Raw genomic sequence first — 23,588 nt, 5'->3', positions numbered from 1 at the left:
ATTTTTTAAGTTAATTATTAAGAATGAAAATAATGCTTCATATGGCTTACTTGAAAAAATGCTACAGCAGGCAGACTGGTCAGGGTAGGCAGTTCTGGGAGGCTCTCCAACGTGAACCGCGAACACTGATGCTCAGTTGCTATCTGCCTAGGAAAGAAAGGGCCCCTCAGGTAAGGAGAGGAGCTGCGAAAACCCATAAACCCGGAGCCACCATAAGCCTTCAGACTTTGTACCCACCTTCCACTCCTTGGTATTTGCCAAGGGAAATGAAAACACGTTCACACTACAACTTGTACACTAATTTGATAGAAGCGTTGTTTATAATAGCCCTAAACTGAAAGCAGCCAATATGCCCACCAACTGCCGGACGGTTAAACAAATCGTCCTACTCAGCAATGAAAAGGAACAACATGGGTGAGTCGCAAAAATAATAAACGGAGCCAAAAAAGCCTTGAAAAGAGTGCATGCTCACTTAGAAGAAATTTATAGGCAATTCTAGAAAAGGCAAGTGTAACCTATGGTAATAGAAAGTAGAAGGAGATAGGGGGACTTTGGTGGGGCATAAGGGACACTTTTTGGGGTGATGGGCGCCCTGTGTTGGGTGGTTACATGGGTGTATGCATTTGTCAAAACATGGAACCGTGGATTTGGAAAATCTGCCATTGGATGTGTGTGAGTCATTAAAAAGTAGAAAGCCCGCAGAACGAACGCTGGGACGTCCGGGAGTGCCGGGGGAGAGAGGGGCGGGCGCTGCTCCGCAGCCGCCGGCGTCCTCGGGCGCGCGCAGGAGGCGCTGGGACCCAGGGCGCCCCGGGCGTGGGCTCCCGGAGCCGCGGCGCCAGCCCCTACTGCGCGCCGCGCCCTGCGGCCGGCGGGAGGGGCGGGGCCGGGTCAGCCGGGGCGGCCGCGGGACATGACTGCCGGTCCGCGGGCGGGGGGCGCGGGCGCCGAGGCCCCGTCGGCAGAGCTGCCCTCCGGGCTGGCCAGGCTGCTGTCGGCGCTCTTCTACGGGACCTGCTCCTTCCTCCTCGTGCTGGTCAACAAGGCGCTGCTGACCACCTACGGGTGAGGTCCTGGGGCGGTGCGGGCGGCCGGGGCCGGGGCGCAGGGAGCCTGGCCGCCGAGTCCTGTGCCGGCGCAGGTGGCGGGCGCCGGCGCTCGGGCCACATTGTCACAGGAGCGTCCGTCACAGGGCCGGGACGCTCGTGGAGCTCGGAAAGCCGCATGCCGCACGCTGCCTCGCCCTGGGGGCAGCGGGGGCCCGGGCAGTGTGAGCAAGGGCTCGGGCTCAGGTGAGCAAGACTTCCTGCACATCCAGACGTTCAGCGCTCATGAGTCCTGAGCAGGTAAATTTTTGTGTCTGATCATTCGTGCTCAAGTTACTAGCCTGTTCTTGGACTGGGGGAAACATTACCAGTTCACATGATGGACTCGTCTGGACTAGTGTGCAGTATACCCGCAAATCTGTGGTTCTTGAACCTCTTTGAGAGGACTGGCAGGTCCTGTGATTGGCGCAGCACTGTCTGCCCTGGATTTAGACCCGTTTCCACCATTTAATACTATGCCTTGTCGGACAGTCCCATAGTCAAGCAGTTTTCTAAGATGCAAAATCTGGCATCAGAGCCCTGTGAGTTATCTCACAGAGCTTTGTACGAGCTGTCATTAAGGTAGGGTTCTTTGGAAACTATACCATGCTACGAACATCTGAGAAAACTGCTTGACTACGGGAGTGTCCGACAAGGCACAGTATTAAATGGTGGAAACGGGTCTAAATCCAGGGCAGACAGTGCTGCGCCAACCACAGGACCTGCTAGTCCTCCCAAAGAGGTTCAAGAACCACAGATTTGTGGGTATACTGCACACTAGTCCAAACGAGTCCATCATGTGATGTCAGAATTTTATAAAGAACCCAAAGGGACATCACAGAGTATGTTCAGCCTTCTTGTATACTCTAGAAAGCTGAGACCCACATGGCTCCAGCAGGTATTTACTGAGCCTCTACTGTGTGCTAAAACCCCTGGGAAACACCAGGGAAGCAGCTATGAACAGCACAAAGCCCCTGGAGATTCCACAGCAGTGGTAGAGAAAGACAAGGAGCAAGTGGGCTCATGAGTGAGCAAGGTGATTTTCAGGTATGATATGAGAGTGTCTGGGGGCAGTGGTTGATGCTGGAGCATTCCAGACACAAGGGAATATGCTGAAGTGGGCACAAGTTTGGTTTGCTGGAGGGAAAGAGAAGGTCACTGTGACTGGAACTGAATGAGAAGTAGGAGAAGACGGGAAAGATGATGGGGAAGTAGGCATGGAAGGCTGGACTGGATTCTTTATATAATAATCATTAAGCAGCTGTTATGTGCCAGGCACTGTGCTAGGCACTTGAAATACAGATGTGAACAAAGCAGATCAAAAGCCCAAATGTCATGGAATGTCCATCCATCCTTCTGGAGCTTTTTCGTGGATTAATTAATAAACTGGTAGATTTTATGTTAAGTCAAATGTGGCTGTGTACTCATGAGAAAAAGATAAGGCAGGAAAAGGAATTGGGGAGTGGGTGTGGGAAAGTTTGCTGTGTCAGCATGATCAGTGAAGCCTCACTGAAGAGGTGACACGTCAGTTAAGAAGATGGGGGAAGAACATTCCAGGCATAGAAGGGTAAGGAGCTTGGGTGGGAATGGTACTGTGGGGTCCCAGGGTAATGGATTGCTAGATTGTGGAGGCCCTTTTTGGCCACCTTGGAGGCTCTGAGGGAGATGGAACCTTCTGGAAGGTGTTGAGCAGAGGAGTAACAGGATCTAAGTCACTCTGGCTGCTGTGTTGAGAGCAGATATTGGGAGTGGAACACCAGGGTGGAAGCAGGGATATCACGATAAAATAGTTTCAATTTTAGTCCAAGTGCAATTAAGTCCCTTGGAAGGTTTTAGTGTGGGGAGTGACAAGACATAATCTGTGTGATTAAAGCTGTCTGTGGTGGGTGGGTGAAGAAATAATGGTATTAGAAGCAGGGAGAGGAGTAGGAAGCAACTGGAGTGTTCTAGATAATTCTAAGAGATGGCTGGTAGTGGGGTGGGGGCAGCAGCAGATATGGAGGGAAGGGATAGATCTGGGATATTTTCTGGTGATATTGCAGATGTTGATATTCTTTACAAGGTTGCTACCAGTGGATTGCACCATGCTTGGTGGTGTTCATGGGAAACACAAACACTGCCTCAAAGAAATCAGAAAGAACATATCCCCAAATCTGGATCGTTTAACAAATATAGTGAAAACGAATGAAAAAAAGCGAAAACACGTAGGATAAAAAACAAAGAGAATGCTCTTAATAGGTTTGTTTGGGAGTGGTGGACAGTTATGTCAGATGAAGTCTGAAGGTAAGTCTGTACTCTGCACTTGAGTGACAGTGTGCTCTCTCTGGCCACAGCAGCCATGGCCTCCAAAAACAGGTGTCTTCTTGGAAGCTAAGACCAGTAAGCACTGGTTAAGTGCTTCAAAGATGAAAGGCAGTGTCCAGTCAGGAGGAATTATTGTATGAGATCCTCATGATCTAGGTTTCCAACTTTAAAATTCTGAGCTCCATGACCGAAGGAGGAAATCAGGTTTTTGTCTCAGCAAGGCAAAAGCCCTTATTAAGTAAGCGTTTCACATTTCTGTAATGTAATATACAGTCGAAAATCTTATTCAAATAACATGGTTTATTATTTCATCTCAAAATATTTTAGGAGCATGTTCTTGAGCGGAGGAGGGTTGGTTGATTTAGTTACAACAGTAAACCACAGAAATCTGATCCAAACATTAGCTGTTTGAGGGTAGAATGTATTGTAGAAGGAAGGACCTTTCAACAATTACCCAGTTCATGAGGGTCATGGGAATGTACTCAGAGGATGTTTTTTCTCTTCTACTTTAAACAGATTGTTTTCTGCTTGGGTAGGAGCCTGATGGGTGGTCTTAAGTATTTGATAGTTTTAGTTTTGATAGATTAGCCTGGTTGGACAGAAGGCCCTTTGAAGTGTGTGAACTGTCAGACCCTGTTGGGGTGAGGGAAGAGCAAGGTCATCCAAGAATCTGTGGCCAGTTGATTACACACTAGTGGTTGTTTGTAATCAGATTCATGAGGGTTGTGCAGGTGGTCAGGAGTGGCTTTTTGTTGACATATTCTCTATGACACGCAATAATTTACTAATGCTTAATTAAAATATACAACTTGTATTTAGTTCAGCAAGTATTTGCTGCGTGTCTACATCTTATGCACCCCAGGACTTTGGAATCATTGAACACAGCGGTTTCCAAACTTGACTTGTGGTGTGTTACTTGGCGAGGATTGAACAACGCTACTGGATCAGTCTGCAGTGATGGGAGCTGGAAGCCTGTACTAAAACTAACTTTACTTACTTTGATGAAAGCCTGCTCCCCTGAAGCGCTCTTCAGGTCCGGGCGGCTGGGGGTGGGCTGGATCCTCTCAAAGCTTTGCTGCCCAGGCCCCGTGCAGGCCCCGTGCAGGCCCCAGTCTTATTGCTCAATAGCAGCTCCTGCGCTCTGTGACTCCGGTAGTTTGTTCCTGTTCTCCCCACCCGGACCCAACCGTCTTTGGGAATTAGGGATACACAAGCTGAACCGTTAGCCTGCGGCCTGGCTCCTCCCACCTTCCAGGCTCCGCGCCAAAGCCTCATTTCTGCACAAGCGCCTGGGCTTCCCTGCCCTCGAGGTCCCAGAGAGTTGCTCCCGGGAGCCACGTGACTCCCTTCCCGCCCTCCTGGGCTGGCGCGTCTGCGCAGCCTCAGTCCGCATTGCGCGTCGAACAGACCTGAGGAAGGTTGGAGGGAGGAGGTAGCTTCTGCGCTGCGTGGGGTGACTTTAAATTGATGATCGGAGACCTCAGCCGCGCGGCACCCCGTCTATGGCCTTCTGGTTTCCGATGTGAGCTCGCTTTCCCTGTTTCCGGAAGGACTCCTGCCTGCTTTCTCCTCCGCTCTCCGCGTCGTGGGGAGAAGCTGTGAGCTGCGAAAGGCTCGACCTGGTCCGCGCTGCCGACGGCGCGAGCGGTTTGCACCTGTGCAGGGCCTGACCCCGGACTCCTTGCCTCCCGGCCCCTTCCGTTATCCTCTTTCCCACCCGTAGCCTCTCAGCCCAAAACCACGTTAGGGTTCCTCAAGGAAAGCTACCTGCCTCAGGGCCACGTGGACTTCAATTCTTTGTTTTTTCAGAGGCAGACTCTTTTAGAGTTGTGTTCACTTCCATGCATTCGCTCCTAGAAAACGTCAGTTAAAAAACGGGGGGTTATTCAAGTACACAAATATACGAAAGAATACAATAATGATTATCCATATTTCCACTACAGTTAGTATTTTGAAACATATTTTTAAAGGAAAAGTCATTCTGTTGTGATTATAACGAATTCAGTCAAAAGAGCAATTTTAGGGTGAGATTTTTAAAAATTAACTATAATTAGCATTAGTAATTTAAGACTTTTTTTAGATGGATGGATTTGGGACATATATAGATTTTTTTTAAAATAAAAATGGGTCTGTATTACAGATGCTACTTGTTTACTCATTTATCAATTGTTTTCTTTAATCTGGAAAGGAGTTGGAAAAGGGGGCTTTTATTTAATGTTTTTGAGGATCACCTAGTACCCCACCCGGGGAACTTTTTATTACAAAAAGTTTCAAGCATACAGAAAAATGGGAAGTAAAGTACAATGAGATGCAATAATTAACATTTGCTATATTTGCTTTTTTTCCCTCCTTGAACCATTGAAAGTAGGATGCAAACAATCTGATACTGTACTCTGGATATTCTCTACAAAGTGTCATTTTTGCTTTTAGCCAATTTAATAATTTCCTAAAATAATCTAATACCAAATCTATATCATCCCAATTGTCCCCACGATGTTTTTATGGTTGTTTTAAACATTTGAAGAAGATCCAGTCAAGCTTCACCCATTGCATAGAGTTGTATCTTTTTAGTTTATTTTGATCTAACAAAGTCCCCCACCTCACTCCTTCCTCATGATGTTAGCTTTTTGAAAAGCCTGAGTCAGGTGTTTTATAAAATATCCCATGTTATGGATTGTCTGATTTGTTTTCTGAAGTCTTTGTGTAACTTACTTTTCTCTATTTCCTAACTGAAATTCAGAGCTTAACTGCAGATTAAACATTTGGTAAGACTGCTTTGTAGCTGACCCTGTGAACTTCATATTGCTTCACATCAAGGATTGCCGCACCATTAGTCATGCTGGCTGAATTTGAAGTCTGATTAAAGGTGGGGACTTCAGGTTGCATGTATTTGTGAAATTTAGTTTTAACCAAGTTAAATGGAGAAAAGAGAAATTAGAGTTCAACTAAAAGAATCGTTGACTTTAAAATATATTTCTTCACTATAAGAGTTAATGTTTCTCAAAAGTTCCTCCCAGGTTATGAGGTCATGGAAAAACTTTAAGGAGTTGAAGTCATTTTACATAAATACAAGCTTTGTAAATGCAAGTTTTAATTTTTGGTAGTATATATGAACTCTCTGCTCTGAAAACTGAAACTTGCATACCTCTCCCCGCCATACTTTCTTTTAGGATGTAGTATCCTGCTTCATAATTACAATCCCGCAGTTGTTTGAATCTCTTCTACATTGAAGTAGATACTGTAACCCTGACAGCCCTTTTACTACAACGCCCCCATGCCCAAGTTCATTATTTTGATTTTACTCCTAAGTGGTAGATTCCAATGTCAGGCACTTTTTTTTTATGGAGAGTTCATGGCCGCTGCTTTAATCGTGTTGAACTTTCTTAAAGAGATTTTTCTGTAAGATAGTGTGCTTTTAGAGCTGAAGATTCAGTTTGTTTATTTTCCTTATGTCAATAAATTATTGTCTTTTATGTGTGAACCATTTTCTCTCCTTAGTGAGTTCTTCACTTCAGGCCCAGCAATGAGTCCTGTTGGGAGAGGTTGGCATTTTCATCTGTATTCACTGTGACTCCCTCCAGTGTTGGTAATTACGTTTTCAGCAATGGCCATTTAGTCCCTTATTAGTAAATTATTCATGTGGCAGTTATATTGTTTTGGTTTCCTGTTCTTTAGATCTGTACATTCCCTTTTCATGTCATTAGACTGATTTATCATCTCAGTTTTGAGTTCTTGTTTTATTGATACTGTCTTACTAAGGTGTTCTGTAGTCGGAAGTGATCATGGAGAGTTGTGTCTTCTGTGTATTGTATTTCTCCCTGTTTGCCTTCTGTAAACCTATTGTTGTTTGTTTATGTTGCTGTCTTGTTTCGCTACACTTTGCAGGTTGTAGTCTCCTGGAAATAGTCTCTGAGATGCAGAGGAAGTATTTGGGAAGGGCTCCTGGGGTCCGCTGTAGGGGAGTCAGGGAGGCAGGGTTGGGCAGAGGGGACTGGGCTGTACTGCAGTCCCAACAAAGCCTGGTTCCGGGGGCTGCGGAGCTGGGACGGCTATACAGGGTCCTCTGTGCTGGGGCCAAGGGCCCTGGCCTCTACTCCTGCAGAGCCCAGTGATTGGAAAGCAGGCTGCTCTCAGAGAGGGGCTTTGCTATTGGCAAGGCAGCCTTCTTCAGCTGAAGATGCTCTTGGGCACCTGGGGAATGAGTGCTTCAAACCAGAAAAGGGTTATCTGGGTGGCACAACCTGGCCTCCATCCACCAGAGTTAATTTTATTCTCATGGTGGTACTGTCTAGACATTCATTCTGTTTTCTCTGATAAAGTAAGTCATTCTTTGTATCTTCTTGCCTTATCTGAAATAGATGTGTTTCCCTCTTATGAACAGGTGGAGCGCTGTTTTTTCTTTTTTTTTATTTGTGATATTCCCCCCTTTTTTAGTAACCTGAGAGAGACTGGGCGATGAGCGAGCTGGGTGAGTGGTGTGCTCTTCTGTTACATACGATGGGAGGTGGGGGTCAGGGTTCTGTGTCTGAATTATCCATTACCATTTGTTGAAAGACCATCTTTTTCCTACTGCTCTGTGCTGTCATCTTTGTCATGGGTCAGGTGTCCATTTAGGCAGGTATCTGTCCCCTTCTTTGTTCTCTTCCATTGTCCTATTGGACTGTCATTGTTCAAATACCACACAGTTGCATTTATTGTAACTTCACAATGAATCCTGACACCCAGTAGTCATTTCTTCAACTTTGTTCTTAGATTGTCTTGGGTAATTTTTGCTCTTTGCTTCCCATTCAGTTTTAGGATCAGTTTGTCAGTTCCCACAAAATACCTGCTGGTATTTTCCCAGAGAGTGTATTGATTTTATAGACCAGTTTAAAGATAACAGGCCTCAGTATAATATTGAGTTTCCAATCCATGACCTTTATTTCAGGTTCTTTAATTTTTTAAATGTTGATTTACAGTTCTCTATGGAGCAGTCTTTCTTGGAAATCTTCTGTTAGATGTGTTCCTGGGTATAATATTTAAAAAAAATAGTATGACGAATCGCCCAGTTTTAGCAGTCTTGTTACTTTTGTATACCTGCTCCACTGACTCCCAACATTTCCTCCCTCCCAGATTATTTCAAAGCAAATTAAAAACACATCATCATATGCATTTCTTTTTTTAAACTTATTTTGATATCATTAATATAAAATCACATGAGCAACATTATGGTTACTAGATTCCCCCCATTATCAAGTCCCCACGACAGTCACTGTCTGTCCATCAGCATAGTAAGATGCTATAGAGTCACTACTTGTCTTCTCTGTGCTATCCTGCCAATACCATTTCTTACCTAAAAAGGCAAAAATAATTCCTTAATATCATAGAATATCCAGTTAGTGTTATTTGTTGTGTTTTTGGTGATACTATAAATGATATCTTTAAAGTTTTCATGTTGTTTCTAGCGGCCATGTAGATATACAAATGATTTTTTTCATATATTTGTCTTTTATCCCACAACCTTACTAAAGTTATTTATTTATTCTAATAATTTATTCCTTAGTTATTTCTGCTTTCTACATTCACTCTCATGTTTTCTGTTAATATAATGACAGCCCACCTCATTGTCAAGTTTAGCAGTGATCAGTTTAAATAATGAAAAAGAAATGAACAAATGAAAAGTGAACATATTTGATGTTAAGGTTTAATTATCTAAGACTGAAAAGAAGCTAATAACCCCTGTCATTATATATCATACTCTTTGAGTCTTTATCAGTTGCTAACATTATTTATTATTCTATGTTTTTTTGTAGTTTCCCATCACCAATTGTTCTTGGAATTGGACAGGTAAGTGAAAAACAAAACAAAACAAGCAACTCTTAATTATTGTCAGTGCCCATCAGAACATAACATTTTAAATTCTTTAAGACTGTGGTTGATGAGTTTTTTAGTTGGCAGAGGACCACCGGATCATGGTATTTTTGGTGCAACAACGTGAAATATTTATATACATTTTCTTTTTTTATACAATTTCGAACAGTTGTATTTGTGAAACATAATATATTTTAACTTCCTGTTGAATGTAATTGCTCTAAAGCAAGGGGCCAGACGACTGAAAGCCTCCAATGCCTGGTGGGTAACATAACTGGGCGGGGGTGGGGGGTGGGGCAGGGAGCATCATTGCCTTGTTGAAGTGTGTGCACTTGATACTCGGTTTAAGCCTCTGTGTCTGAGAGGACAAGGGTCGAGGAGATGAGGTAGGGCTCACCGTAACCTTATTATCAGAACTCTGGAGATTTTTCAAGAGAAACAGGGAATTTGAATTTTTACATCAAATCTCCCAATTTGTAAATGCTGGTAATGGATTCAAATTTTTACAAAACTGTGGCCTAAACATGTCTAAAGTTTGCTTCCTGCAGTGTGTGATTTTTGTTCTCAAGTATAAGGATGAGCTTGGATAAACTTTCAGACTAGCCCCACTGGCTGTTTCTCAAATTTCCCTTCACTGTTAATTTGTGGCTTGTTTATTCTTTTGATCATATGCTGGTGATTTCCAGTAGACAAGTGGTAACAGATGCCAAAGATTTTTTTGTTTCTGCTTTAATTCATGGAAAAGCTTAAAATTATGAAAATTATATGTTAACTAAATTTTTACTTGTGAATCTGCAAAAGGCTGTCATTATGATTAAACACTATTCTGGTTAAGTGTTTTGCTAATAAGGTACTCTTTGCAACATTATTTCAGGGAGAAAAAATAAGGAAATTATATTTCCTTAAGGTCAAAAAATATGTTGTCTTTATGTTTCAATGTGAAATAAGTAGAAAAAAAGTACTTTAGAAGATCAGTGACTTTGTGATAATGTGCCCTTTATAATCCCCAAGGCAAATAAATTCACTGGCTTGAAGTAAATTGTTAATTAAGGTAAAGCCTTTCTGATTTGCAGTTTGTGTGGGAAGAGGCCAGTGGACCTAATTTTAAAAATCTGACTACAGAATATTTTAAATGTGTTAGTATATTTCTGTAAGAATTATAAAGTAAGTTGTAAATAGAAACTGTAATTCAGGATGGGCTCATGTTATATAATCTAGCATAAATAAATATTAAGTTTGTAAATTCATTAGGCTCAACATTTAGGATGGTAATCATGTTGAAGTTTTTAAATTCTTGCATCCTCACGTGGAAATTTGAGCACTAAAATTTGCATAGGAAGAGGATATTAAAATTTTTTATTTCATAATAATCTGGAGTATTTGTAATACACCTGCCATACTCCAGATTAATAGGATTTGAATGAAACATTTCTGCAGTACCAGCCACATTGAGAAAAATAAATCCCTTTTCAAATTTGTTTTTCTCTTAATTTATCTTCCGTGGTTCAGAAATATTGGACTTTACAATGGGTGTGTTTATGTGTGGAATTTGTCCTACCCTGACACTCACTTAATGGGGATAGGTGACTGTATGCCTAGGATGTGGGAAGTATGGTCCAGCTCAACAAGTGGCCTTGCCTGTTGTGGTCACCACGGTCAGTTTTGGGGACACTATTCCTTTTTCTCCTCTGTCACCATTCCTTCAGCCCCTTGAGATAATGTATATTGAGATAACATGAGTCTATTTGATGTTACACTTTTTGCATATAGTTCTGATGGAATCCACATAGTGTCAAGAAAAACAATTTTAATATTGTTAAGAAACAGTTATTTGTTTGAAACCTAGAAGATAGGATGTTTGGATATATTTCTTTTTGATGAATCTGCTTTCTTTTGATGTCTTTCTACCTGGAAAAGTCTTTCCAGGTATTTTGCTGAAGTTTCTTTCCCCTTTCCTTTAGATGGCAGCTACCATAATGATACTGTATGTGTCCAAGTTAAATAAGATAATTAATTTCCCTGATTTTGACAAGAAAATTCCCATAAAGGTAAGTGATGAAAAGTATCTGGAGAGGCCTAAGATTATAGGAAGAGAGATGTGCGACCAGCCTGCAGCTGCACTACCACTGCCCCACCAGCCTGATTCAGCTCTGCCATTGTCTGTCTGCAACTGTACATCAGCCTTCAGCCAGAACTACCCAGTTGAGAAAGACCTTCTTGCATTCCTGAACCACAGTAACTGTAAGAAATAATACCATGATTATTGGTGTGAGTCACAAAGTCATGCAGCAAAAGATAAGTAAGAGATAAATCTACACAAAACCCATAGCAAACAACACACTTAAATACATGATAAAATAAAAAGATACACCACAGAGGAGGGATTTTTCTAGATAAATGGTATATTATATTTCAGAATTAGTATTTTAATCTTCTAGGAATTGATTTTGCAGATGGTGTGAGGTAATGGTACAATTTCCTTTTTTTCCCAAATGGGCACTCAGCTGTCACAGGCTCTGCAGAAAGTCTGGCCTTAGTATTGTGCCACTTGCATCATGGTTCAGTCATTCACTGGTGCAGGGCTCTGCTGCTCAGCTCTGTGTGCTTTCTCATTTGCCCATCTGTATTGGCAAGCTTTTTTGGTAAAGGACCAGTTAGTAAATATAGAGACTTTGTGGGCCACACCATCTCTGTGGCAACTATTTAGCTCTGCCACTGTACCATGGAAGCATCCGTAAATGATAATACAAATGAATCAGTGTAGTGTGTGTTATAATAAAACTTTATTTACATAAACAGAAGATGGGCCAGATGTGGCTTTTGGGCCCTAGTTTGCAGATCCTTGGTTTTAAATTTTCATTTTTAGCTTGGATTGATAAAAGGTATGAGTGGGATGAACAATACAATTTGACATGTAGAATCGTTTTTTCCATGGTTGAACTAGAAACATGAAACCTGCCATTCCTTCCTGAGAATGTGGAATGGAACTAACTTTTTAATTTTTTTATTTTGGTATCATTAATATAAAATCACATGAGCAACATTGTGGTTACTGGATTCCCCCCTTTATCAAGTCCCCACCACATGCCCTATTATAGTCACTGTCAATCAGCATAGTAAGATGCTATAGAGTCACTACTTGTCTTCTCTGTGCTCTACTGCCTTCCCTGTGCCCTCCCACACACATGAATGGAACTAACTTTTATGGAACAGTTGCTGGGGGCCCAGGATTAGGCCAGACATTTAATTCTTAGAATAATCCCATACAACAGTATGGGATTTAATGTCAATTGCTAAGCACACACTTTTACTATTATTACATTATGTTAGTAGACAACTAAGTGATATAAAATCTTTATTAAGAAGTTTCTCCCCAGTGTAAGCAGGAAGCACAGTGTATACAGAAATGGACCTGTACTCTAAGATCAGTCTGTGTTTTCTGCACCATTACCACACAGTCTTAATTCCTATAACTTTATGAACAGTCTTGCTATCTGGAGGAGCAAATCTTTCCTCGTTTTTGGTCCCTCCCATTTCTCTGAATATTGGACACAGCTTGTCAAGTTTAAGAAAAATAACCTTTTGGGATTTTGATTAGGATTTAATTGAAGCTATAAGTCATTTGGGGTGCATTGACATTTTTAGTTTTGAATCTTTCAATCCATGAACATAGTACACATAAGCCTTCTTTAGTTACCCTCAATAAAATTTTATAATTTTCTCTGTAGAGTTCTAACATTCTTATTAGATTTATCCTGAAATTATTGTTCTTTTCTGCTATTGCATGTATCTTTAAAAAATACATTATTTGGAAAAGTAGAAAGACATGTTTTTATATTGCTTTTGTCTATTATTTTTGTGTCTGCAAAATTATGGAACATTAATCATAACTTATTTGTAGTTTCTTTTGGATTTGTCTACATTCACAATCAGATCATCTGCAAAAAATACGTTTTGTTCTTTCCAACATTCTAACTTCTGTATTTTTTAATGGTCCTTGATCTATCAATCCTTCTCTCTTAGGAAAATCTCGTGTTAATAAAATTCTGTAACTTTTTGTACGTGACAGTATTTCAAAATCCTTCAAAAGTTATCTGAGTTGCATGCTCACCATCTTTTTAGTGGAAAAATAAATGTTGGACTCACCTTGATAGCTACAGACTATTAATGGTATCAGCTGAAAAGTTCTTAGTTATCATAGGAACTTACAAAGGGATATGTATTTTTTCATTTATGGAAGAATAGGTCTTACATTTTGTGGGTTTACTCAGTATGTTCTGAACATTATTTCTCTTGACAATCAGAAGATAGTTTAGGAGCTTAGAGCTCAGTAAGCCTAATTCAAGTTCAACTACGGGTACATTGTTTGACCTTGGTAGATAGTTATCATTCTAGGCTTTTAAAGCAAATAAAATAACACCAAAGGAATGTGGCTGGTATATACAACTTTTTGAAAGGGTCACCAACTTTGTGATATTTCAATGAGATTTAGACCTTTGCCTTTGTCCAGAAAAGTGTACACATGCATAGATAACAGAATTTTGCACACTTTTTCATGGGCCTTCTGTACCAATTATAAACACCCATCTTCAGCTCACCAACCCAGCCAGGAGTTTCCACTTAAGAGAGGTGCTTGTTCACACTGGCAAGATTTCTGGTTCAACCCTCCCACCCCCCATGCTTTTGGGTATCACTGACAACCTAATTATTTTGATCACATGGAAAAACTTAAGATGTGTTTGGATTCTAGAAGATTCCCAGTCACAGGGAAAGGAACTCCAGTGATTTACTTGTTAATGGGGGAGTGAATGTCATCATTTTTATATATGAAGGAAACACATTATTGTTATTCTAATTAAAAAAATTTTTTTTTAATTGAAGCTGTTTCCTCTGCCTCTCCTCTATGTTGGAAACCACATAAGTGGATTATCAAGCACAAGTAAATTAAGGTACAGTACAGGATAATGTTTGATGGGAGGTTCTTCATTCATTTGCTTCTTATTGGTACAAAAACTGAGTTGGATGGTATACATTTAAGAGATAATAATATTTAATAATTTAAGAAATAAGGTGGAGTTTTGAGTTTAATTTGCTAATGCTTTCAGGCAATTAGAAAGTTGATTTTTTTTCTTTATATTCAAGTCTGAACATAGAATATGGGATTTTTAGGCATCAAGACAGAAGGTATGATTTATTCAGGATGTTTCATTTATACGAATGTGGTTCTGTGTAACGTGGTTACACATAAAGCAGGGACATTCTGTCAGATTTGGTGTAGGTCAGATTTGGTACAGGGAGAAACAAATGGCAGACATTATCTTCAAGAATATTTGTGTTAATCCCCCTGCTGAAAACAATTGCAAATGCTAGACAAAATAAACTTGAAACCCTCATAATCTTGTGATATTATCTTCTGAAATTTGCATTTGCATTTATTTTAGTGTCCTTTGCTTGAGTACTTTTGTTAAGTCACTGTAAAAAAAACAAAATGGAGGTGTAAGAAGACAGAGCCATCCTGTAAACTGGGAATGCAGTGTGAAATATGGAGCCTGGTAAATGCACATGAAGGAAGATGTAAATAAGGAGAAAATTAACCTCTTTGTGTAGTGAGAGTGGAAAAGAGGCAGGTAGGAGACAGGCCAGAGGAGGACATGTAACACTGAGAACTATGAAGTTAGACCAATCGTCTTTCCCTTTGTTTGGAAAGCACAGGTTGTGGTCATAGTTGTAGACAACAAAACATGAAATACAGTTGACCCCTAAACAACTCAGATCTGAACTGCGTGGTTCCACTTATACTTGGACTTTTTTCAATAAATATATGGAAAACTTTTTGGAGACTTGAAACAATTTGAAAAAACATGTACTTTCTCTACTTTATTGTAAGAATACAGTAGATAATATATATAGCATGTAAACCTTGTTAACTGACTGTTTATATTGTTGGGAAGGCTTTTGGCCAACAGTAGGCTATTAGTAGTTAAGTTTTCGGGGAGTCAACAGTTACACATGGCTTTCTAACTGTGTAGGGGGAAGCAGTGCTCCTAACCCTTGCATTGTTCAAGGGTCACCTGTACTGTTTTTATTACACATTTTAGTTTTGTTGTTTCTTTCTGGATTAGCACAATTTTCCTTAATTGCCTCAAATTTGTATTAAAGCTGCCTGTGGTAGGTGCTAGTGCTGTGTTACCACGTGCCTGCTGGGCCTGTCTCTGGGCTCACCTGCAGCTGTGTGGGATGGCTGATGGCTTCAGGTAACACGGCTGTCCACCTCTTACACTGGGGTGGGGGTTCTCTTCCTTGCAGATTAGGGCTTCTTTTTGTTAGTGATTTTAGAAGCATCTTTATTACTAGTGTTCTCAAGCACTTGTCTACATGCAAAGCAGAATGGATGTTACTTCCCATTCACTGATATGACACTGTTCTCAAGGTAGCAAGCAAGTAGCATTATTGGAAACGTCTTTATTGCAAGAGTTTAAAAATGTTTCTGCACATTAATTGCAGACTGGGTGTAACTAGCATTCACTGATATTTACACTGTTTTCAAGGTGTCAGGTAAGTAGTGTTCTTAGAGATGTCTTTATTGCAAGGGTTCTAAAACAGTGCAAGAAAGTGAGATGAGGGTTTCGTAGGTCTCATAGGGGCTTTAGGGAGAAGAGAGGGAACCAGAAAAGGAGACTGAGGAGGAAGAAGGAAGAAGGAAGGATTGCTTATATGTGACTCATGTACACTGTTCCCCTGTCCCTCATATTTTTCCATGAACTGGTGGTCTGTTCTAGCTGCTTGATCAGGTTCAGGCTCACTATTTCAGGTGGGATCAGTTTACTGGTGATGCTGGGTTCTTTCTACTGCATCACCTGACAGGGCACATGAAATTCTCTCCCACTCTTTTTTACAGCTTTTAAGGTATAATTTGCATAAAATAAACTGCACATAATTAAAATGCACAATATGATACGTTTTTGACTTATGTATCAATCTGTGAAACCCATCACCACAATATTCGACACCCACAAGTTTCTTCATGTGTCCTGGTTTTAATGATATTAAATTGATCAATTCCACTTTTAATGATTTTGAGAGGTCCTGCTATTGTCTTCATTGGAAAGTGCCCCATCAATCTTTTGCCTTATGGTTTTAGCTTCCACTGATAATGATTGTCTAGATCCATTACTTCATTACACCTTGCAAAAATGGTGATTTTCTGTTTCACCCCTTCTGCATGTATTGTCTAAATTTCTTTAATAAATACAGACTTTTCACCATTTCACATAAGAAAGGCAGGATAAAAGCTTTATTTATAAACATTCAGAGTAATAAATTAGTGTACTGTCATCTTCAAGTGGTGATGAATGGGAGTCGTTTTTTGCTATCATTATAAACTCATGAATTTTCATTTCTTTGATACAAGTTCTACATCAGATACATGTTTTGCAAATATTTTCTCTCTGTCTCTGGCTTGTCTTTTCATTCTCCTAACACTGCCTTTCAGAGAAGATGTTTTAAACTTTAGTGAAGTTCCATTATTGATTCTTTCTCTCGTGGATCATTGCTAAACCTGTCATCACCTGGATTTTCTCCTTTGTTGTCTTCTAGAAGTTTTATAGTTTATGCTTTACATTAGGTGTATTATCCATTTTGAGTTAATTCTTGTGAAACGTGGAAGGTCTGTCTAGATTCAGTTTTTTGAAAACTTTGAAGAGACTATCCTTGCTCCATTGAATTACATTTGTTCCTTTGTGAAAGATCAGTTGACTTTATTTGTGTAGGTTTATTCCTGTGTTGCCTGTTCTGTTCCAGTGATCCAGTTGTTTCATTTGTTGGATGTTTGAATTCATTATATAAATCTTTGTGGCTCAGATTTTCCCATCTCAGGCCAGTGGGAGTCCTTTGAACTTTATCCTGGACTTTTCCTGCATTTCTCCAAGGATCCCCTGGTTATTTTTAATGTTAAGGGTTATGTGGAGGCCACAGTCTGGATGTTGGATATATTTTGAAGGGCCAGCACTATCCTGATGAATAATATGTAGGGTGGGAGAGAAAGAAAGGAGCCAAAGATGGCCTCACAAAGTGAAAGAACAGGATTGCCATTGATTGGGTCTATACCTTTGTAGCATATTGTTTTCAGGAGTCATCCATATTGTAGCATGTATCAGGATATCATTTCTTGTTTTAAGGCTGAATAATATTATAATTATGTATCACAGTCTGTTTATCTATTTATAAGAGTTTAAAATTTTGGTGAAGTCTGATTTATCAATTTTTTTCTTTTGTTGCTTGTGCTTTTGGTATTGTATTTAAGAAGAGTTTGTCTAACTTAGAGTCATGAATATTTACTCCTTTGCTTTCTTTTAAGAGTTTTATAGTTTTAACTTCTACATTTACGTCTCTGATACATTTTGAGATAATTTCTTATACATGGTGTGAGGCAGGGTTCCAAATTCATTCTATGCATGTGGTTCAGTTGTTTCAGAAGTATTTGTTGAAAAAGACTATTTTTTCACCATTTTACTGTCTTGTCACCCTTGTGGAAAATTATTTGACCATAATTGTAATGACTTATTTTGATTCTTAGTCCTATTCCATTGATTATATGTTTATCTTTAAAGCAGTACAAGATAGTACTGATTACTGTGGCTTTGTAGTAAGTTGTGAAATTGGGTCCATTGGCTTTGTTCTTTGTTTTCAAGATTGTTTTGGGGTTTTTTTTGGCTTCCTTGCATTTCCATATTCATTTTAGAATCAGTTTGTCAGTTTCTGAGAGGACAAAAAGCCAGCTGAGATTTTATAAGATTTGTGTTGAAGCCATAGATCTTTTTGTGAAGTATTGCCATTTTAACAAAATTAAGCCTTTTGATACATAAACATTGGAGTATCTTTCTAATAAATATTCTGTAATCTGTTAATGGTATTTTTTAATTCCTTAGCATCTTTTTGATGCTACCATGAATGGAATTATTTCCTTTTCGGATTGTTCATTGCTAGTGCATGGAAGTACAGTTGATTTTTGTACATCCATTTTGTGCACTTGCCTAACTCATTAGCTCTGATATGTTTTTAGTGGGTTCTCTAGGATTTTCTAAGAATTTATTTATTTAATTTTTGTCTAAGGAGTATTTATTCATTTCTAAGGATTTCTAACATTTGTTTTTTCCTTTCCAAATGGTATTCTTTTCATTTTCTTTTTGGCCTAATTGCTCTGTCTGGAACCTCAGTTAACAATGCTGAGTGGACACAGTGGTGAGACTGAATTTTCTGGTCTTATTCCTGATCTCAGGGGGAAACATTCAGCTTTTTATCATTAAGGATACCTTATCTGTTTTTAAAAGGCATCATCTAAAAATATTTTTTGAAGTTAATTGAAAATAAGACCTTTTTTTTTCACGTGCTTGGACAAAAGCAGTTCAAAGCAGTCTCATAAGACATCTTTAAATGCAGGTAATATAAAGTTCCTGAAAATTCTTTCTTCATCTGCTCTGTGGATGTAGTGTCATTGCTATGTGAAACCCCTCCTCAGGTCTGGTCAGGAGGAGCTGCCACGCTCCCTCCTGGCCGTGGTTCTCACTGAGCCACACATTTGTGCACATGGCTTTTTCATTCTGTTGGATGACTGCCTTGGGATCAGTTTCCCAACAAGAAATAATTAGGTCTAAGGCTAGGACCATTTAATGACATGATATGTATACCCAACTTGATTTGCCAAAGGGTATACTGGTTTACAGTGTGCCCAATCTGTTAGCACAGTCTTTGTGGCAGTTGGATAGTATGATGTTTTTAATTGCAAATAAGTGAAAAGTAGCATGAGAGTATTAAATCTAGATTTCTTTTTATTATATGATGTAATTTGATAGTGGTACATGTGATAAGGTTATTCTTTATATTGAATTTGGAAAGTTAGTGGGTTAATTAAAAATGTAAAACATGTTAAAAAATATTTGGTGGCTGTTATTACTATACTTGAATCTTTTCCCAACAGCTTGCCGATGTTCACTGTGCTCAGGAAATTTACCATTCCACTTACTTTACTCCTGGAAACCATCATACTCGGGTGATTTAAATTTTTTTCTATTCTCTGGTGTCCTCTCCCCGATGTTTTTTTTACCTAGCAAATTCTCAATATTTAGTCATTATTTTTCCAAATAGTTGATTGAATTGTTAGTAGCAATAACTTAAGGATAAATGGTTTATTCGCTTACGACCAGTCTCCTGTTTCCATGATTCCTTGAGAACATAATGAGTGATTTTTTTTCATTGTGGTTTTACATGAGACAACATAATACACATTTGTGGTCAAAAATTAAAAAACAACCCCCAAACAGATGTAAATCTGTTTCATATTTAAATCTGAGCCAGGTGGAATATACACTTGATTTTGGAATACAGAGGGAAAACTGTCCACATATACATATAGGATAGGAGTATGGAAAATCAGGGAAATACAATCTGATGTAGTGATTATATTGGAACATCAGAAAAAGTTAATTTTTATAATGTAGGTTTAAAAATTTCTCATGAGGATACTCAGGCAGACATCCAAAAAGGTGATTCTTGATTTTGCTGTGAAGATTATTTAACAATGAAATTTGAATTATGGCCCAGTGTCTTCAGTCCTGCTGTTGAATTTTATCTTGATCTTTGGATGCTTGATGTACACACCTGCCAACTAGACCTGTGAGCAGGAGCTCTTCTGCATTTTGCCCAGCATCTCTTGGGAGAACAGGGAACTATGTTTACTATCGGATTAAGACAACCACTTAAGAGATAAACTTGGTGTGACTTAGCAAACCGCTTAGAGTTCTGCTGCTTTCTCTAGTAAGCATTGTCCGTTAGACTTCAGCTATAAAACTGTTAGCGGCATCTGTTTCAGTTTGCTTAAATATAATGCCTATTTCCCTCTCTTCCTCCTTACCTTCTCTACCTGTCTGTGCCTCTGTCTGTCCGTGTGTCCATGACAGGAAGCAGTTTTCCTCGGACATCATCGTCAGTGTCCTCACCATCATCCTGGGGGCTTTCATAGCAGCTGGGTAAGGCTTTGGATGGTTTCTGTCCAGTAACTTCTTTGTGTCTTGGACAATAGGCCCAGCCCCATCCTCATTTCCCGTTTTCCATCTGGCTGCAGTTGAATTGAGCAGCCAAGAGACAAACTGTTGATGGTAGTGGAGTTCCCATGTGTTCCCGTGAAGGTCAGACTGGGTTCCAAGCTGGCCAGAACATTTCTGAAAATATATAACAAGAGCACTGTAAGATCTTAATACAGCTTTTCCTCATGAAAAGGAGGGGACCATTTACTTTTATTACTGAAAGTTTGTCTTCAATATAAAAATTTTACTCGAAAGCTCTTAGGCATCTGAACAAGAAGAGGAACAGATTTATCAAGCCCTTGTATGCTGATTTGTCTAATTACCTGTGACGCCTCATCAGTTAATACATCTGAGGGTGGAACCTCTCCTTTGATATATTTGTACGTTTAGGACATGAGCTGGTACTAGTGTGTGACTACTAACTTATTCACTGATGTGCAAGATTAGGACTGAGGGCACCAAGTCTGCCCTGGAAAGCAGGCTCTCAGATTCCAGGCTCCCATGGCATGGTGGTGTGCAGGCTGGGCCCTGGGTTCAAAATTAGCCCTGTCCCATCAGCTGTTTCTCAGCATCTCTGTGCCTCAGTTTCCTCATCTATAAAGTAAAGATGATAATAGAAAAGAAAAACCTACTTGAATGAAAGGAGGAAGGAAGAGGTTGGAGGCATTTCAGTCTATTTCCTTAACTCAGTTAGAAGCAAGAGTTCTGGCTCATTAACTGCAAATTAAATAAAGGTGCAAAGGTCTAGGATCTTACTCTAACTCCTGTCTTACTGGCTATTTAACATACTGTACCTGGTTGTTTCAACTGTAAAATGGAGATTAGAATAGAAACACCTACTAGGCTTCTGCTTGGCCAAGTTCAACAAAAACATGTTGAGTGTTTACCAGAGGCCAGGCATTGTTCTAGATGTGGGGACCCAGCAGTTAAAAAACAGACAAGAATCCTGCTCTTCGTGGTGCTTCCATTCTGGTTGGTGGAGACAGACAATCAGCAAAAGAAGTAGATTAAAAGATCCAGCAACACCAGATCATGACAGATATTAGCAATAATAATGATGCTCATTATTGCTATAGATGTATTTGATCCCTTGCCTCAGCCAAGGTTTGTTACTTACATTTTCATCTTCACTTCCTCTAACCCCATCCTCGCCGTGGCTGAGTTCACCCTCTTGGAAGCTGGCCTGTGTTTCATGCCTCTGGCATATGCCAGAACAGACCTTCAACAGCATCATGTAGAGCCTGTGTTAGTTAGAAAGTCTTTGTTCAGACAGAATCATATGAGTAAAATAGCTAAAAAAGGGAGGTGCTCAGTTGCAGTGGCCTCGTCCCACAGTGCTCTGGGGTTTCCTCTGGATAGCCTCTCTGTCTTAGGTTTCTTAGAGCTCAATTTGGAGACCACTGACTTAGAGCCAGTTGTATACTTTTACAAAAAATGGTTTATAAAATGCCTATAAGTCTTTGATGAGGAATGGCAGTTCAGATGCTGTGTGTATCTAGGCATATTTCCAGCCTCATATGTGATAGTCTTAATGAGCTGAAAGAGTAAATAGTGTTTCCAAAGATGTCTGACTTTTCCGTAAGAGCCAGCTAGGAATAGCACTTCTCATCTTCCCCTGTCCTCAGCACCCACAGAAAGAATAACCTCCAGTGGGGTGATAAATACAGTTCTTAGCTGTAGGCCAGCTGTGACCCCACCCCTCTCTCATTCAGACTAACTCACATAAACGAAGTACCTGGACAGCTTCAATCAGATAAGCCAATGTTGCTGCTGTAACAAACAGCCCCTACATCTCAGGGGTTTACATAACAAATACAGTCTGCTCAAATTACACACCCAAACTGGTATCAGTTCATGCTGTGGAGCTGCTCACTGTAATTGCTTCAGGGACCCATGCTGGTGGAACCCCTGCCTCTCTACAGGGCTTCCTTACTCATTCAGGAGGGAAGAGAGCATGTGCAGAGCTGGGCACTGGCTCTTTAAGCTTTTGCCCAGAAGTGACTTGTGTTACTTCTTACACTTTATTTGCCAAAGCATGTCACATGGCTGAAAAAAGTTGAAATAGAATGTGAACAGCCCCAAATGACAACCAGAGATTAACCATGAATCTGCTTTCATTTAGAAAGCAAACACATTATTCTCAAACTTCTGTGCTTTCACTACTGGCCTAAACAAATCATGTTAGAAGGCCCCCCCACCCCACCCCAGCACAGTGGAAACCTGAGATCTCTGGGAATTTCCCCTCAGGCTCTGTGAGGAGGTGAGCGACAACTCCTTTCCATTCCTCTAGAAAGCCTGGCTCTTGTGCTCATTGGACTCTTCACCACTTAGGGAATAGCAAACCCTTAAAACTGAGCCAAACATGGGTAGGCAAGAGTTCGAGAGACCCTTATTTTGAGAGATTCTGTTTTTGTGATTGAGCCAGAGAATTCTGATTTATGTTCATCTAAAATTAATTTACATTCTCACAAATATAATGGTAGATAATAAGCTATCGGAAGCTGCAACCGAGGTCTAGTTTAATTTGCGTTCAGATTTTGATGCAATTTTTGCCTTACTCTGTTTCCTTCCTTTTGGTTAGAAATAATCTTATTTTGATATTGAAGGGGATCAGGATATGACATTGTAAAATATACTCCTTTGGCATAAGCATTATTTTGATTTGAAGACAATTGAGAATCAATAGACATAGGAAGAGGTCTCTGCCCCCCCCCCCCACCTTCTCTGCCTAAAAGCAGACCATAAACTTCCCTTTGTGAAGGTGCTTCCCTCTCCTGTATCAGGAATAGGCCCCTGAGATGGAGAGTCAGCACCCAGATCAGTCTGCATAAATAATCCTTACTAAAATAAAACCTTATCTTCCACTGGTTCCCTTGTATATTTCCTAGTCCCCTTCCATAATTTGTTTCTTGAAATCCAAACTCTCTTTGTTAAAATGTTATATAAGCCCCAGAGTCTAACCACTTCTTTGAGTTTCATTTCTTTTCTGTGAGTTCCTGTATATGTAAAATATTTAATAAAATTTGTATTCCTTCCATTAATCTGTCTTTTGTCAGTTAAATTCACAGGCCCCTAGTCACTGAATGTAAGAGGGTAGAGGAGACTTCTTTGATGATATGTATTTATGAATTATGACATGGCTCTGGTCCTCTCTGTAAAATCAGGTGTAAGTGGGTAAATCATATCATGGCTTCACTATTGCTCTCCCTCTCCTCCCTTTGTCATGTCCCCTCCCCCCATTTTATCCTAGTATTATTTATTTTAAATG

At 40.1% G+C, this 23,588-nt stretch overlaps 1 protein-coding gene across 16 annotated transcripts in view; it reads left to right on the top strand.

Moving 5' to 3' along the window:
* The first annotated feature begins 316 nt into the window (after positions 1 to 316).
* The window catches only part of SLC35D2 (solute carrier family 35 member D2), a 39,872-nt gene continuing 16,600 nt past the window's right edge, over positions 317 to 23,588 (top strand). The window contains exons 1-10 of one of the 16 annotated variants that reach the window (XM_073228796.1): positions 908 to 1,065; positions 1,193 to 1,346; positions 6,130 to 6,255; positions 6,888 to 6,975; positions 7,824 to 7,857; positions 9,182 to 9,215; positions 11,201 to 11,287; positions 14,121 to 14,188; positions 19,216 to 19,287; positions 20,195 to 20,263. In XM_073228796.1, the coding sequence (XP_073084897.1) occupies positions 11,201 to 11,287; positions 14,121 to 14,188; positions 19,216 to 19,287; positions 20,195 to 20,263 (296 nt within the window). In that variant the 5' untranslated portion in view covers positions 908 to 1,065; positions 1,193 to 1,346; positions 6,130 to 6,255; ... (1 more) ...; positions 7,824 to 7,857; positions 9,182 to 9,215. Of the gene's footprint in view, positions 415 to 853; positions 1,066 to 1,192; positions 1,347 to 6,129; positions 6,256 to 6,887; positions 6,976 to 7,770; positions 7,858 to 9,181; positions 9,216 to 11,200; positions 11,288 to 14,120; positions 14,189 to 19,215; positions 19,288 to 20,194; positions 20,264 to 23,588 lie in introns of those variants that run through there. The other 15 variants (XM_073228794.1, XM_073228797.1, XM_073228795.1 and 12 more) reach the window with 15 other exon arrangements.

This window comes from Manis javanica, chromosome 2 (assembly GCF_040802235.1).
Source record: "Manis javanica isolate MJ-LG chromosome 2, MJ_LKY, whole genome shotgun sequence".
NCBI lineage: Eukaryota > Metazoa > Chordata > Mammalia > Pholidota > Manidae > Manis > Manis javanica.
Note: the sequence above shows the minus strand (reverse complement) of the source record. Positions and strands in the feature narration are given on the sequence as shown.